Source organism: Sarcophilus harrisii, chromosome 1 (assembly GCF_902635505.1).
Source record: "Sarcophilus harrisii chromosome 1, mSarHar1.11, whole genome shotgun sequence".
NCBI lineage: Eukaryota > Metazoa > Chordata > Mammalia > Dasyuromorphia > Dasyuridae > Sarcophilus > Sarcophilus harrisii.
Genome location: NC_045426.1, coordinates 122,570,815 through 122,587,017, shown reverse-complemented (window position 1 = coordinate 122,587,017; position 16,203 = coordinate 122,570,815). Strand labels below are relative to the sequence as shown.

General features: G+C 36.8%; 1 protein-coding gene across 7 annotated transcripts in view; it reads left to right on the top strand.

Moving 5' to 3' along the window:
* NSMCE1 (NSE1 homolog, SMC5-SMC6 complex component) overlaps positions 1-15,405 on the top strand; it is a 58,352-nt gene extending 42,947 nt beyond the window's left edge. For all 7 annotated transcript variants that reach the window (XM_023497893.2, XM_012543329.3, XM_012543331.3 and 4 more), the window contains 6 exons: positions 378-499; positions 5,833-5,910; positions 8,410-8,556; positions 12,775-12,888; positions 13,704-13,824; positions 15,134-15,405. In XM_023497893.2, coding sequence (XP_023353661.1) covers positions 378-499; positions 5,833-5,910; positions 8,410-8,556; positions 12,775-12,888; positions 13,704-13,824; positions 15,134-15,213 — 662 coding nt within the window. In that variant the 3' untranslated portion in view covers positions 15,214-15,405. The remainder of the gene's footprint in view (positions 1-377; positions 500-5,832; positions 5,911-8,409; positions 8,557-12,774; positions 12,889-13,703; positions 13,825-15,133) is intronic.
* Positions 15,406-16,203: the final 798 nt, after the last annotated feature.

Here is a 16,203-nt window from a genome sequence, read left to right as displayed (position 1 = left end):
GAGAACATGAATCCTATGGCTACAATCATATTGTCATTCCCTAATATATACAAAGCACAAGCAATTAAATCTTCAGTTCTATTCAGTGGTGGTGGGAATAATTGGAGGGGGGTGTTGTTGGTGGTGGGAAGTCTGTAGTTCTGGATAGTGGCTTAGGTCACAATAGAAAAGAATATATTTCTAGGAAAATCCCATTTGGTTTGTCCAGAAACCTGTTCTTCTAGCTTTCCCATTCATACACATTTTTGAGAATTGGCAGGTGCTTTCTAGTTAGAGAAATTGTGGTTAGAGGTACAGGGAAAGATTGTGAGGAGAAAGATGTTTTGATTCATGCTTTTTTTTTTTTTTTTTTTTTTTTTTTGGTTATGAATTTTCAGTGTACTATGCGCATGACAAGTTGGATGACTTCATTGGCATTATTAACACATATCTACGTCCATTGTTTATGGAAATCAGGAAAGGACGCTCGGAAGATAACGGGAAGATATTTTATGCTTTGGTAAGTGTGTGGCTGAGCACCCCCTTGTGGAGTAGGCCTGCATACAGAACTGAGGCCAGATGCTGTTTTCTCCCTGGTCAGAGCGCACATGGCCTGGCTCACCCAGCCTGGAGCTTTGGGTGTGGATGAGGAGAGGGGAAGGGAATGGGGTTATAGAATCATGATGGGTAGAGCTGAAGTGGGTCTTCCAGATCATCTGTCCCAGCAGCCTCCACTGCTAGTGTTCAGTGCTTTCAGTCCAGTCCGACTCTGATCCCACTTGGGGCTTCCTTCCGCGGTTTGCCATTTCCTGCTCCAGCTCATTTTTCAGGTGAGAAAACTGAGGCAAATGGGGACAAACTAGAACCATTCCCAGTAAGACTGGGGGTGAAACAAGGTGGCTCACTATTACCATTACTATTCAACATTGTATTAGAAATGCTAGTGTTGGCACTAAGAGAAGGAAAAGAGATTAAAGGAATTAGAGTAGGTCATGAGGAAACCAAATTATCACTCTTTGCAGATGAGTTGATGGTATACTTTGAGAAAACTGAGGCAAACAGGGTTAAGTGGCTTGTTGGATTTGGACTCTTGTAGAGTTTTCCTGTCTCCAGGCCTGGCACTATATACATTGTGCCACCTAGTTGCCCCTCCTACCTCTTTACAGATATGAAACTGAAGCTTCAAAAGATGACTTTTGAAGATCACAGAGCTGATTAATGAAAGGAGCAGGACACAAATCAGGTCCACTGACTTTCTGAATATTTTTCATACTACCCTATTGTCAAACTTCCTATAGATCTGTTGATCTTCTGAATATTTTCTCTATTATATCATGCTCTCTTCCCATTAACACCATCAGATCTGGACCACAGGATTATAGGGTTTACATTTGTAAGGGATTTAACAATCACCTGGACTAAATGCCTTATTTTACAAATGAGGAAACTTAAGGCCCAGAGCCATTAAGTGACCTGCCTAAAGTCACATAGGTAGTAAGAAAAATAACAGTAACCCCTACAGTGATTATTGGCATTTCCATAATATTTCAAAGTTTACTCAACATATTCTTCACAACTACCTTTAAGTATTATTATCCAAGTATGATTATCTACTTTCTGCTATTCCTCAGGATATTATTTATTTTGTTTTTTCCCTCACCTCATATTCCTTTGCATGGCTATGAAAGTTTATTTTTTTAGTAGTTTAAGAGATCTCCCCAAATATATGGAGTTTTGGGACCAGAGGAGGATATTCTTGCCTAAAGCCAGTATGCCAAACTTGTGGAAAGAACCACTCTGTGTTGTATTTTTATTGTTTCTATTTGCCCTTCAATTTAGGAAGGGAACAAAAATGTGAGCCCTGAGATGAGCTGGCAGTTTGGCCCTAAAGGGAGTGGGGCATGGGAGAGGGAGGAAAGAAAAGAGAGAGACAGAGAGAGAGAGAGAGAGAGACAGTAGAGAAACAGAGAGAAACAGACACATACAGAAACAGGCAGACCCCTAAGGCTGTTTTATCTCTTGTTGCCCCTTGGGAGGTTTTACCAGGACTTCTGAATTAGATTATTGTAGGTGAAGGACCAAGTGACTTAAATCTGCTAGATTTAAAGCTGTTCTTAAGAGTTGTGACCTTAGCCAGTTCTTAGAGAGTCACTGAGGTAGTGGGATGATCTCAACACTAATATTTTGTAGAAACCCTGTTTTTCTCTGTCCAAAGGTCCCCAAATCACCCTCTTATTGAGATCTCTTCTAATTCTAGAATCAGCTCTAGAGGAGACTCTTTAAAATGGATTATAACCAGAATAGATTTGGTGAGGTCCTTTTTTCTAGGTCACTCTAGAATCACTCTATATTTAGGGCTGTTGGAACAAAAAGGGATAGGGGATTTGCCCTGATTTAGGAGAAACGTTTGCTTTCATTTATGTCTAAGGAAGACCAGTGGCCCTATTCTACCTGAGGTACATTGCAAACTTAAAATATATAGGAAATATAACGTGTTATTTTTTCTGATGTGTACAGAATGACTAAACTATAGTGTTATTGTCCTGGGCTGCTGTTTATTTGGGGTGAAAGCCATTAACAGTAATTCTCTAGGGGAAAGCCTTCTTAATTTCAATTCTTGTTAGTAAGAAATAAAGTATAAGTTGCAAACTTGTTTTTACTGAGTCATTATGATAACTATCTCCAGCAACAGACATCATATAACCTCATCTGGGAAGGGCTGGACTTAAGATATTGTATCAATACTAAAATGGTCATGAAAACCAGAAATAGCAATTAAGATTTGTCTGACCAGAAACATTTGTGACCAGAGTGAAGAGAAATCAACAGTCCTCTGGCTGAGGTACATTTCACAAATGGGAACTGAGTAAAACATACTTTAAATTAATATTTTTGGGAAACTCTCAATCATTGTTTTGTACCAGGCAAAAATATGTGAAAAAACTTTTCAGTAATGCCTTCTTCCTAGTTTTCTTTTTACTTCCAGAGCTGGCTATTCTGTTATATAATATTTAGGAGCTGAGTTTCAGTATTCTTCTGAAATGTCAGTTCATCTTATAGTATTAAAAATACATTCCAATCACCTATACCAGTCTTGAGTCTTTCCCTATAGGTTATAAGGCAAAGAGAGAGAGAGAGAGAGAGAGAGAGAGAGAGAGAGAGAGAGAGAGAGAGAGAGAGAGAGAGAGGAGGGAGGGAGGGAGGGAGGGAGGGAGGGAGGAGGGAGGGAGGGAGGAGGAGGGAGGAGGAGGGAGGGAGGGGAGGGAGGGAGGGAGGAGGGAGAGGGAGGGAGGGAGGGAGGGAGGGAGGGGGGGGGAAGGGAAAGGGAGGGAGAGTAGAAGAGAAAGAAAGGGTAAGAACAGGCTGTTGGAAGGAGCCATTTCATATTCTTTCTATTTCCTATTGTTTCTAGCAGTCAAAACTTTTAGAAAACCTCAGATCTCTGTAGTTGCTTCAGGGTCAGAAGTAGAGGAGAAGCTGTAAGAAAGGCAGGAGGGCTAGTGATGTCTGACCTTTGGCAAATTCTTCTGAGTTTCAGTCTTCATTTTTAATGCGAAGGGGCTGGGAGATCCTTTCCACTTCCAGATTCTGTATTCCTTCACCTAGACTAGGTTCCAATTTTGATAGTGTTTATGGGAAACACCTTGATAAAACAGAAAAAACTCTGAAGTAGGAGGTTGTAGATCTCTGTTTGAATTTTACCTCTTCCCATGACTAGCTGAGGGATTGTTTGCCCTCTGAACCTCAGCATTCACTTCTAGAAAATGAGGGGATTGGATCAGATCATTTCTAATGACTCTTCCATTTCCAACACTGTGTATTATACTGCTTGCAATACAATATTGCAGGAGCAATTAAACTGGCATTCAGGGGCTGGCTAGGACGCTGATCATGTTTTTAGGGGAAAATGGATTTCAAGTTGCAGAATACTAACTTCCATGAGTTACAAATGAATTCTTTGAACAAGGCTAATTTCAAAGTGCTTTTAGAACTGACTCTAAATATAGGAGTTTCTGTCATAAGAGAGTTTAACAACAGAAATGGCCTTGTCTGTCATCTAAAGAATTGACTGGATATTCAAAATGTTTAAGTATAAAATCTTTCCCACTAAATTTACTTAAATTAAGTGTAATTCAGTGAAATTGAGGTATAGTTTTCTATGTAATTGTGATTATTCATTAAGAAAACAAGGTATAAATGAGAATTCAGTTGTTAGACGGATAATTGGATAGGAATTAAAACTGAGACCAGTATAAACACCTTTCATCTTCTAGAAGTTGAATCCTGGGCTGAAAGAATACAGGGCATTTGCTGAAGGCCACATAAGGATTAAATATTAGAGATTGCCTTTAACTCCAGGTTTTCTATTTCAAAATTAGTGCAAATTCTACTATGTGTTAACAGCTAAAAGCCTTTGATGTTTTAATTTATAATATCTATGCATTGGCCTGGAGTAAGGAACTGCAACTGGGGCACTGAATAACTTTGGACAAACCACTATGGTTTGGGATATTGTAATAGGCCTAATGCTTTCTGAATTGAAGGTTAGTTTGGATGATCTCTGAAGTTCCCTACAAACTCTGACCCAGTTTAAAAATAATTATATTGACTTTCTCATTCAGGAAAACTACTTCTTTCCTACATACCCCCTCCTCTCCTTCGTCAATTGAAACAAGAGAAAAACAAATTCTTTGTTGGAAATTTGTATAATCAAGCAAAATATGTTTCCTCATTATCTATGTCCAAACAATGTGTTTCATTCTCTGTTCTTATCCCTTTATCTCATTAGGAAGTACGTGGCATATTTTATTATTAGTCCTCTGAAATCCTAGTTGGTTATTACCTGATCAGAGTTCCTAATTCTTTTAAAGTTGTTTGTATTTTTCATATTGCCATTGCATACATAGTTTTCCTGATTCTATTTGTTTTACTCTGTATCAGTTCATATAAGCCTTCTCATCTTTCTCTGAAATCATTTCCATTTTTTTTCAGCATAATAATATTGCATCACATTTATATACTTTAACTGTTTAGCCATCTCCCAATTTGTGGGCTCTCTTTCAAATTCCCATTATTTGCCTCTTCATTCATTTTGTTTAGTCCCCCCCTCAATCTACTCTCCTAATTCCCCCTTCTTTTTCCCTCCTCTTTCTATATTGAGTGAAATCTATTTCTATACCCAGACTCTGTATGGATGTATACATTCTCTCCTTTGTTTAAATGAGAGTGAAGTTCAAGTTTCAACTCCTTCCTTTACTGCATCTTCCTTGTTTTTATAGTTGTCTACTTAAACATGTGAGATAATTTCCTTTCCCCCCACTACTCTCCCCTCCACCTGCAGTGTATTTCTTTCCCCCTTCTTTTCATTCTTCTCTTAAGGTCATTAAGAATAATGTTTTTAAATGCATAAAATAAAATACATGGTATTACAAAGGAAACCAATTATATTGAAACATAGTTATAATGTTAGATTTCATAACCCTCTGCTTCTTTCAGTTTCATAGGAGATATAACAGTGCCTTGGAGTCAGGAATCCTGGCTCTGCCACTTATGACCTGGGGGCAAATGACTTCCCATTCTCTGATTTCATTTTTCTTTTTGTAAAATGAAGAATTTATGCTAGATTTTCTCTAAGGTCTTTTCTAAGTTAAAAATAAGTTATTCAATAACATAGAAATGTAACTAATTATGATAATAATTCACATTTTTATATTATTGGAAGATTGACAAAGTGATGTATGTAGAGCAAATATTATTGTAGACAAGAGCACCAAGGCTCAAAGAAGTTGTACTACCATACTAGTCATTAATGAAGGGACAAAAATTAACATTCAATGTGACTATTCTTTTTAGGTGAATCTTGCAATAACAGAAGCTACCAAAGTGGCATCTGACTATGCAGAAAATGAATTGGAGTTATTTAAAAAAACTGTAAGTATCATTAGATAGAATGGATTGGGGAAAATTTTTCTCTCTAATTTTAAAAATTAATAAATAGTCTTTGGAGAATGATTAAAGGGATGCATGTCATTTTATTTTGACCTATGATAATTAATTGAAGTAGGCATATACCATACATCATATGAATGAAGAACTTTATTGAGGAAACTAGTTTTTCTCTTGTGAGATAAATTAGTATTAAATTAAAATCATTGGAGCTTTCTCAAAGAAGGGTTTAGTTTTTCCTTTAAGGTAGTCATCTTTGTTTAGCCATTTTATCTGGAATTCCCAGCGATGATTGTTGTATGGTCTCTGGGGAGATTACTGACCAGCTGTCTTTGGAACACCTTATTGTAATATAGAGGTGACCCTAGATTCTCAATCAATCAGTCAATCAACAATATCCCAGGACTCTGTTAGGCACTGTGAATATAAAAGCAAAAGTCCAACAGTCCTTGTGAATAGCTTAAAATCTAGACTGGGGAAAAAACATGGCCTCATACGTATATACAAAAGAAATGAATGGATGAATTACAAAAGTGTTTATTAAGCACTTAATGTGCAAAGCAACAGGAGTACAAATAGAAGGCTAAGACAATCCTTACTCTTAAGGTGTTCACATTCTACTGGAGGAAACCACACAAATAGGAGGTTTAGTTAAGCTGGAAGTTAGATGGAACATCCATAGTCCTTTGTGGAGGGACAAAGAAGGTAATGGATACTCTTTAATATCATTTCCAGTGTCTGATGTTCAGCCATTTGATGGTACGAAAATCTTGGATGGCAAGAACTTTCTTTTCTAGTTCTTCAATGGCTATGGCTCTAGCACTTGCAGGAGCTGCTAGACTGCATTTACACAGGGGTTGCTTCCCGCAATGATGGTTGTAGACCATTGAGCTTTTGGGCTCAGCTTCTTGAGCTGTCTTTATCAGGTCCTGAAAAGGTCTTCGAGGTGGTCTCACCTGCCTGGTACACACTGCCTCCCATCCCTCCTTCCGGGTGACATGCTGTTTCAGTTAGAATGGCTTGCCTGCCTTTTGGAGGGCAATTGATTGGCAGTTGGTAAGAAGGAGTAGCCCCTTCTCCAAAGGAGGTGCTAGATAAAAGATAATTTTGGGGGATGTATGCCAGCAGTTGAGAGGAGCAGAAAAAGATTTAGGAAGAAAGTAGTGCTTGAATTGAACGTTGAATGAAACATGGAATTCTTCAAGGCAGAGGTGAGGATTGAGTGCATTCTAAGTAGGTGGGGGCATTGCAATGGCAAGGAGATGGGAGGAGCACCTGTGTGAAGCACAGAGTAAAGACCAGTTTGGCTGGACCATAGAGTGCAAGAAGGAGCTTTAATGTATAATAAGGCTGGAAAGACGGTGTGGCCAGCTGAGGGAGAGCCTTAGAAGCTGGAGGAGTTATGTTTGATTGTAGAGATAGGAGAAAACCCTGGAGTTTGTTGAGTAGAGGAATTTCGTGATCATATGCTTAAGGAAAATCCTTTGATAGTTTTGTGGAGGATGAGTTGGAGCAGAGTGAAACATGAGGCAGAGAAGACAGGCTTTTTTTTTTTCAGGGTTCTAGCAAGAGGTGATAAGAGATTGCAGTGAGGTGGTGATGATGTGAACATAGAGAAGGGGACAGATAGGGGAGATTTTGTGGAGATGGAAAGGACACAATTTGGCAACTGATTAGTTACTTGTAGTTAATGAGGAGTTGAGTATGTTGCTGTATTTGCAAACCTGGACGACAAGAAGGAACAACAGGTGCCCTTGACCAAAAGAGGGATGAGTTTCAGAGAGAAGACGCTGAATTCTGTTTTGAGAGGCTTATGAAACATTCAGTTCCAAATGTATGCAGTAGGAAACTCATGCTACTCCATCTCAGGAGAGTCATTAAGACTGGATGTATCAGTTGGGAGTTAGCAGCCTGGAGATGATAATGAAATATATATGAGCATGGATAGGTCATAAGCTGTGTCATTGGAGGGGATACCCACATTGATGAATTACACTTGAGTGTTTCATTTGATTATCTTACCATAATTTTTCCATGAGACAGATTATGATGTGAATTTTGGAGTGAACAAGGCAGGGCAAATTAATTCTGTGCTGTTCTCTGATTTCTAAAATAAGATTTAACAGTTAACAACTATTTTAAAGCATTTTTCCCTTTCATCTCTTTTTAAGAAATGCAGTAACTAACAATGTAAACAATATTATCTATTATGTAAATACTGCATAGTGCTTATAAAGTACATTACATTCAGTATTTATTTGATCTTCACAAACATCCAGGGAGGAAAGTAGACAAGTATTATGTATGTCTACTTCAGTTGGGTTGCACAGACATTGCTAACATGTAAAATTAAGCCAGTTTTCCAATGCGACAGAAACGAAATAGGCTTCTTTGCTTGTCTGCCAGTTTGGGATTTGATATCATGTTAAAAGTGGGTCAGAAATATTGACTTGCAATTTATTTACTGTAAAACATTTCTTGCAGATGGACTTGATTGTTGAATCAGAAAGTGGCTATGCATCATCCACCAATATTTTAAACCTGTCAGACAAACTTCAGAGCAAAAAAATGAGGAAGAAAGAAGTGGAACACGTACTCCAGAAGTTTGTTCAGGACAAGTGGCTTTCAGAAGTAAATTACCCTCCGGGATGTATTGTGGCCATTTTTAAAGCTTTGATTGATTTTTAGGGCAAATAAGAGTTTATTCTAAAGTGCTGATTTAAGAATTCTACTACTTTAGGAAAGAAAGCAAAACTAGACAAAGATTTTTCTACAGATTGTGCTTGAACTTAAAGATACTTGCTCCTTTGGGACTTTCAGTGCTGACACAAAACTTCTGGTTCTGCATTTTGTAACAGTATGATAGCATTTTCAAGAAACCCCAGACAGGAGCACAGAAAAGCAAGGTTCTGCCACAGATACCTCATTTATCAGCAGCTTCCTTCCAGTGAGTGTCTGGCGATTTTGTTCTATGTGGCCAACATGACATGTTCTGTGTGGTGAGCATGCTGTACTTCCTCATGTGGTTTCTGGCCGACACACTGGACCTGCTGATACCATTGTCAGTCTCTTTTTCAAGGAAAGCTTACTTCTTAGTAGCCCTGCCCACATAATTCATTGATGTCATGGAAGTTGGCTGATAATTTTCAGGGGATGTGATTAAAACAAGACAATACGATGGTTTTTTTTTTTTTTTTTTTTTTAAAGCACTGAGCAGTTTGTTTGCATTTTGAGGAGCTAACTATGAAGACAGTACTTAATATTTATGAGTAAACAGGCAAATCCCCAAAATTTTGAGCCGGCAGAATGTTTAACCTAGGAATTAAATTTAACCTAGTGTGCTTTCTAGTATCAGAATTGTTTAGTTTTAGAAGGGTCCTCAGAGATGGGTGATTCAGATCTCCTTATTTTATAGAGAAGTATACTAAGACCCAGAGAAATATGGAATTGAAAGAACCCTGGATTTGGAATTGGGTTCAGACCCAGATTGCTGCTCAGGGCAGGGAAAGGTATCTGCTTTGGTTCAGGTGCTGTGCTAAGTGGATTACACCTATTATCTCATTTGAGCCTTTTCACAACCCTGTAAAATAGAGTGCTGTTCTTATCAACATTTAATAATTGAGGAAACTGAGGAAGACTGTTTAAGTGAGCAAGATCACACAGTTAGTTGCAGGATAGATTGGAACTTGTCTTCCAGACTATAGATCCAGCATTCTAACCATTGAAACCCTTAGCTGATTAATGCTTACTTATTTGTGTGAGCCTGCACAGATCTCTTTATCCTTCCAGACCCTGGTTTCCTTTATCTAAAAAAATGATCAGCCAGATTAGATTATTTAGGACCTTCCATCCTCATTCCTAGGATTCTGTATGATGTTGTGAATTATTCAGGGATGTGGCCAGTGGTAGAACCAGGATTTGAATTTGAGTCTCTTGAGTCCAGGACTTTATTGTCCAGTACTGTTTTGAATGTCTAGTAAGAATTAGGAACTAGGATATAAATTTAGGAACTGAAGATTCCATCCACCCCCACTGCCACCCCCACCCCCATCTCTTTCCTCTATTTTTCCAGTCTATGGATTAAGAATTATTATCCATCCCTTTTCTTCTGTTTCCTGTACTTCAGGGTAATAATAAGATCTTTCCAGAATGATGAGAAGCCCCAGGGGCAAATTCAGAGAGCTTGTGAGATGTAGGTCAGGTCAGGGCAGTACAACTTAGGCCACTGTGTTCTACTGTCCACATAAACACACACCCTGTTATATTAGCTATGTAGCTCCAGTATTACTGATAATCATATCCCTATCATATTTTAGAACAGTTAGTGCAAGCAGGTTAACAGAGGTGGATAAGTCATTTGGAGTCAGGAAGCCCTGAATTTGAATTTTATCTCAAACATTTATTAGCTGTGTGAACCTGAGCAAGCCACTTCTTTTGACTGTCAATTGAGATATCTTCTGTGAAGTACTTTGCAAACATCAAAATGCTCTATAGTTGTAAACTATTATTGTTTTCCTACTCTGTAGTGTAATATATCCAAGACATGAACATTTCTGCTATTTGACACATTGACCAAGATCAATTTCATAAGAAACCTGAAATGGGAAGAAATTTAATATCAGATGGTCAGTACATTTTGGGGATAGAAGGAAAAATGTTTGACTTCAGATTCTTTGATTCCAAGACCAGGGCTCTTTCCATTTCCAACTGCTTCCCCTGGGTTTCAAGGTCTCTTCCTATATAATCCAAATTTCAGAACAGTTGTGCAGAAAGTACTTTGTAAGGTGCTACTTAAATGGGAGCTTTTACTAATTGTTTAAAAAGAAGTAATCATTAAAATCCTTACTTTATGGTCAGAACCCCTCTCTAATCTTTTTAAGGCCCTCATCCTGTTTATTTGTATTTCAGGAAGCCTACCAAAGGATATTGCAGAAGTATCCTTAGTTTGATTGGCCAGTTGTGTGATCTTAGACAAGTCACAGCCCCTCCCTTTACTGTTTTTTCCTTTACAAAATCAATAATGTGATTTAGATCAAAGCTTCTTACACTGTGGGTCTTGTATCTGAATGTGGGAGTTGTGAAATTGTGATTTATTAAAAGCAAATGTTTGATTTGTATATTTATTTCATATACCTATATACCTGAGGTCGAATAAAAATTTCTTGGGCAAAAAGGAGTTGTGAGTGGAAAAAGTGTAAGAAACTCTGATCTAGATGAGCTTCAAGGACCCCTTACTTAAATTCCTGAGATTTCTCTTGGTTCTCTGCCATTTTATTTCCTGTGTTATAAAAGGCTTTGTGTACCTCCTCTTCCCATGCAAAGTTTTTTTTTGTTTTTTTTTTTTTTTTTTTGAAAATACACTAATCCTCATTTCAACAGCCTATTCTTATTTAGTCAAAGCAACTATGATATTTGGGAAGCAGTGAACACTTAGCTCAGGGAATTCTGAAGTATGATTTCCATTGTAGGACCGACCATAGGATTTAGCACTAGAGGGTTTAAGAAATCATCCCTTTGAAGAACTGTAGAAAGTGAGGCTGGAAGATGGAAGATGTATCTCATGGTTAAGTTCACACAAATAGTATGTAACAGGGCTTCCCAAATTCAGATGCTCCTTTGCAGATGTAGAGCTTTTTTCCACTGGGCTACATTGGTTAGTGTCTAAATATGTGTGCAACATGAGTCTTCTGGGCAGTGATGTGGCTTTTCCCTGTCTCTTCAGAGAAAAGGTCAATGCTAATTTTTTTGTTTTCACCGACAAATCCTATAATTCTGTGTGCTCAGGAGATCTCAAAAGTCAAAGTGGCTCTAGTGGTTTCAATTTTTTGGCCTTAGTTGGACATGATTTTACTTAAGTGAAGAGATTTATAGGATTCGTGAATAAAATATTCTTGAATAAATGATCATTTTGAAGTGTTAATCCACACATCATTATGGGGAACCTATGTGGTCAAAACTGTGTGTAAATTATATATACATACACACACAATATATGTCACTTTACAATTTACAAAATGCTTTCTGCTCATAATAATACTGTGAAATTGAATTTCCATTTGAATATCCCCCTTTTATAGATGAAGAAAACAGGCTGAGGTAGGGAAAGCACTTGACCTTCCTTTGTATAGCTTAGACAAAGATAGGTCTCACATCCAGATAAATCCACTCTAAATTCAGTCTTGTTTCTGTTATACTACCTTGCTTTTCTTCCTGAAATTCAATTTCCTTTGAGAAGGCAGAAAAAAGTAAAATTCATTACAAATGTATATAATCATGCAAAATCAATTAGCAGAGTAAGTATGTTCAAAAAATAAAAACAGCAAGAAAAAGAAATCGAAGGAAAAATGCTTGAATTTGAGTCCTTCACTTCTCTCTCTGGAAGTAGTAGATAGCATGTTTTCATTATGAGTTTTTTGGAAGTGGTGTGTGATGATCAGTTACTAAGTTTTTCAAAGTTGATTATCTTTACAATATTGCCATTACTGTATAGATAGTTTTGATTCTGTACACTCACTCTATATCAGTTCACATGAACCTTGCCTACATTGATTTTTTATAAATAAAATGAAAGAAGGAATATGAGTAATATGTTATGGCACTGTGTGGTATGCTGCTGCATTGCCTTTTAATGACAGGATATTATTTAATGTTTTTGATATTTAATTTCTGTGTGTATCATCTCTACAACTATATCTCAGTCTCAAGGACAAGGGCTTATTTATTGACATTTCTTTATTGCCCTCCTCTTCCCCCCCCCCCCCCCCCCCCCCCCCCCCCCCCCCCCCCCGCCCCAAATCTTTCTACCATGAATCTTCAATAAATGCTTGTTGGCTTTCACTATCTTTTTAGAGACATGGTGAATATACTTTACATACTCGCTGCATCATGGAATTGGATCAGTATATATGTGAGACATACCAAGATGTCAAAAAGTGCAACATCTGCCACAGCCTTGCCATTCAGGTAAATAAATATAAAGTTTTTAAACTGATCTTTGAGAATATTTCCCCCTTCATGATTACCATCCTATTCTACTGGGTGCTTTGAATTTCACAGACCTTTGATATCATAAGATAACCCATCAGCTTTTCTCTGGCCAAATTCCATCCAATAAAGATTAAGTCCCTATTTTGTGCCAGGTGCAGGGGGGGGGGGAACCCATTCTTCTACTAATAAAACTTTCTTTATACTAGCACTAATTTCCTGCATATAATACCTTGTTCACAGTTTAAAATGTTGTAGATATTTTTGTTAGAACATTGCTTTCTCATGCTATTCCCCCTTCCCCCCCCCAAATAAATAGAACATTATTGGGCCATGTTTGTCCCTCAGAGTTATTAGTCATTTTGGAAAGTACATGAAACTGTGTCATAAGAGGGTGAATCTATCTAGTGGACTGATAGAACTCTAGATATGTGGTACATTTCTGAAAGTGCTTAAAGAACATTTGTGGTAGTATGGTCAGCAAGAAAGGACATCATAGATTATCTAGTTCAGTTAGTTTTAGTGAAGTGAAAATGGAGAACTTTCCCAAGACAACACAGACAATTTGTGGGACTTACTCATAGGTCCATTTCCAGACATACATCCTGTGGCTTAGAAAATAGAATCCTGATGAAATGAGCCCAAGTGGTTCTAAAACTCTCAGAAGAAAATATTTGATCATTAGAATGAATAACAATAATTATGAACTCCTAAGGAGGAAGATACATAGTGCACTTAAAAATTTTAAGCAAAATGAGAAATCGACTTTTCATGATCAGTCTTTCTCATTTCAGGGCCAGTTCTGTGAAACCTGTGGAATTAAAATGCATTTACCTTGCACTGCAAAGTATTTCAAATCTCAGCCTGAACCACGTTGCCCTCATTGTAATGATATTTGGCCTCATGACACAAGAGGTACGTTATTTCACTTGATTTGAACTTTGCCCTGGGCTTATTGGACTAGATCACATAATACTAGTAGATTGATTGTGGATATCTTTATTTTCTTTATTTTTCTTACTATATTTTGTTTTCATATCATGTGCTTTTCCTGAAATCCTTATATTCCCGTCTAGAAAGCTTTTTATTATAATTAAAAAAAATAAAAATAAAAGTTTAGCATAGCTAAGTAACATGTCATATAAATGATATGCAATGTTTCAGACCCATTGCTCCTCACCTCCATAACAGTCCACTAGAAAGGAAGGAGGTATATTATTATTTTTCTTCTTTGGGACCAAGCTGTCATTATACTTCGGCAGCTATGTTTCAGTTGTTTTGTTCTATTTACATTGTGGTAGTAATTGTATATAATTCTCTTGGTTCTGTTTACTTTATTTATATCATGTTATCTAAGTCTTCCCTATCCTTCTGTGCATTGATTGCACTGTTTTTAATAATACAATAATTTCCTATTACATTTGCCACAATTAATTTTTGTTATTCTAATAATTTAGTATTTAGCATTTGTATACTTTGTTTAGTTTTTTTTCCTTCTGTTATAGTTTTGCTGTAAATATTGTATTTATTTAGCCTTTCTTTTTGTCACTAGCTTCTTTGGGATATGGGGAAATTAGTGACAAAAAGAAAGGCTATGTAGATATCAAATACTATTCAGGTCATAAATCCACTTTGATTTTTTTGTGATATATGATATAGGATATTGGTCTAAACTGAATTTTTACCCAACTCCTTTCCAGGTTTACCAGCAATTATTGTTAAATAGGTAGCTCTCCTTAGGTAATATTACTCAATTACTTTTTATTTTTTCTAGTCTGATCTGCTCTTCCTTTTTTTACCCAATGCCAAAATATTTTGATGATTCCTGCCCTATGTTATAATTTGGGATCACTGTATACATTTTCCATATTAAAGAATTTAAGTGAGATGTAAATTTCTTTGCTTCAGTATTATTAAAATTATTATTTATTATTATTAAGTAATACTTTGCCTCAATATTATTAAAATTATTATTAAAGTATAATTGCCTGAAATTTCTTTAAAGAAGGAGTTTGGGAAGATTTGCACCAACCTCACCAATGTTTTCTTGAAAATCTGTTGAAAATCTGCAGTTTCTCTGAAATTTTTAAACTTGAGCTAAAAACCAGTTTAATGTTACATATTAATGTGGTTCCTAGGAATATTCAGCACTAGAAAGTATCAGAAGCAGCTTCTGTACGTGAAAACAGCTTTTTAATCCAACCTGTATTCTCTCTTAATGCAGATTTAGTTCAGCCAGATTCCCATTTGTCACCCAGGATCCCAAGAACACCCAGAAGAATCTCATCTTCAGAACCAAAGTGATGTTAAGAATTCAGTATTGAATCAGGATTTTCTACACTGGAGTTAATGTTCAGATATGTTCAAAAAGATAAAATGTGTTAAATGGTTCTATTTTGAGCTAATTAATCCATTTTAATAGTTTTATATCAATTAAGCCCTGCTTATTTGTATTGACTTGCTGATAATCTAAGTAAAATAATTTTAATGAGTTGATGATTTTGGTATTTTTCTTGGTCGGTGCTCTGATACTGTTGATACTAGATTGGTGTTTTGAAATAGGAATTAGTTTTGTTTTTCATAATTCACATTTCAGCTTAAGGAGTGTCTTGTACATCAGGGTTTAAATATATTTAAATTTAATTGAACTAAAATTGAATTATGTTACATTTGAAATCCTTTGTTTTTATTGAGTCAGTGTTCCTTTTCAGTACTTAATAAGCTGTTCCTTCTTTTCCATCCCTGTTTTTCCTGATGCTGTATCAGACCATAGGTGGCATCTGTACAAGACTGCTTTTTGAGTGGCTGAGATTGAGATTTTGGCCAGGAATGAGTTACTAAAGGCAAGGTGGAACAGAGAGGTACTGCAGACCAGACATCTTAACCTTAGTCTGTCCTTTGATCCCTTTTACTCTATTTTCCTAATCCATTTTTCTCACTTTGTACCAAGCCTTGAATCCATGGCACGCAATGTTTATAATTTATCAGCCACCACCTTCTTGTCCTTCACCATTTGACTGAAGTAAAAAAGAAAAAAAGTTGAGTTATTCCTCTATAATTTTATGGTAATAACCTCAGTAAGGTCTTCATTGCTGCTTGTCAGTCCTGCTCTGCTCTTGCTGCCTTAATCTTATTCCATGGTGCAACTATGTTTGCTCATACTCAAGCTTTTATTCACATTGCTATGGCCCATACCTAATGGCAGAGAACATTGCTTCATATTTCAGTGAAACTATACTAATGAGAATCCTTCATTTTCCTTCTCTGCAATTCAAAATTTCTCAACATCACCCT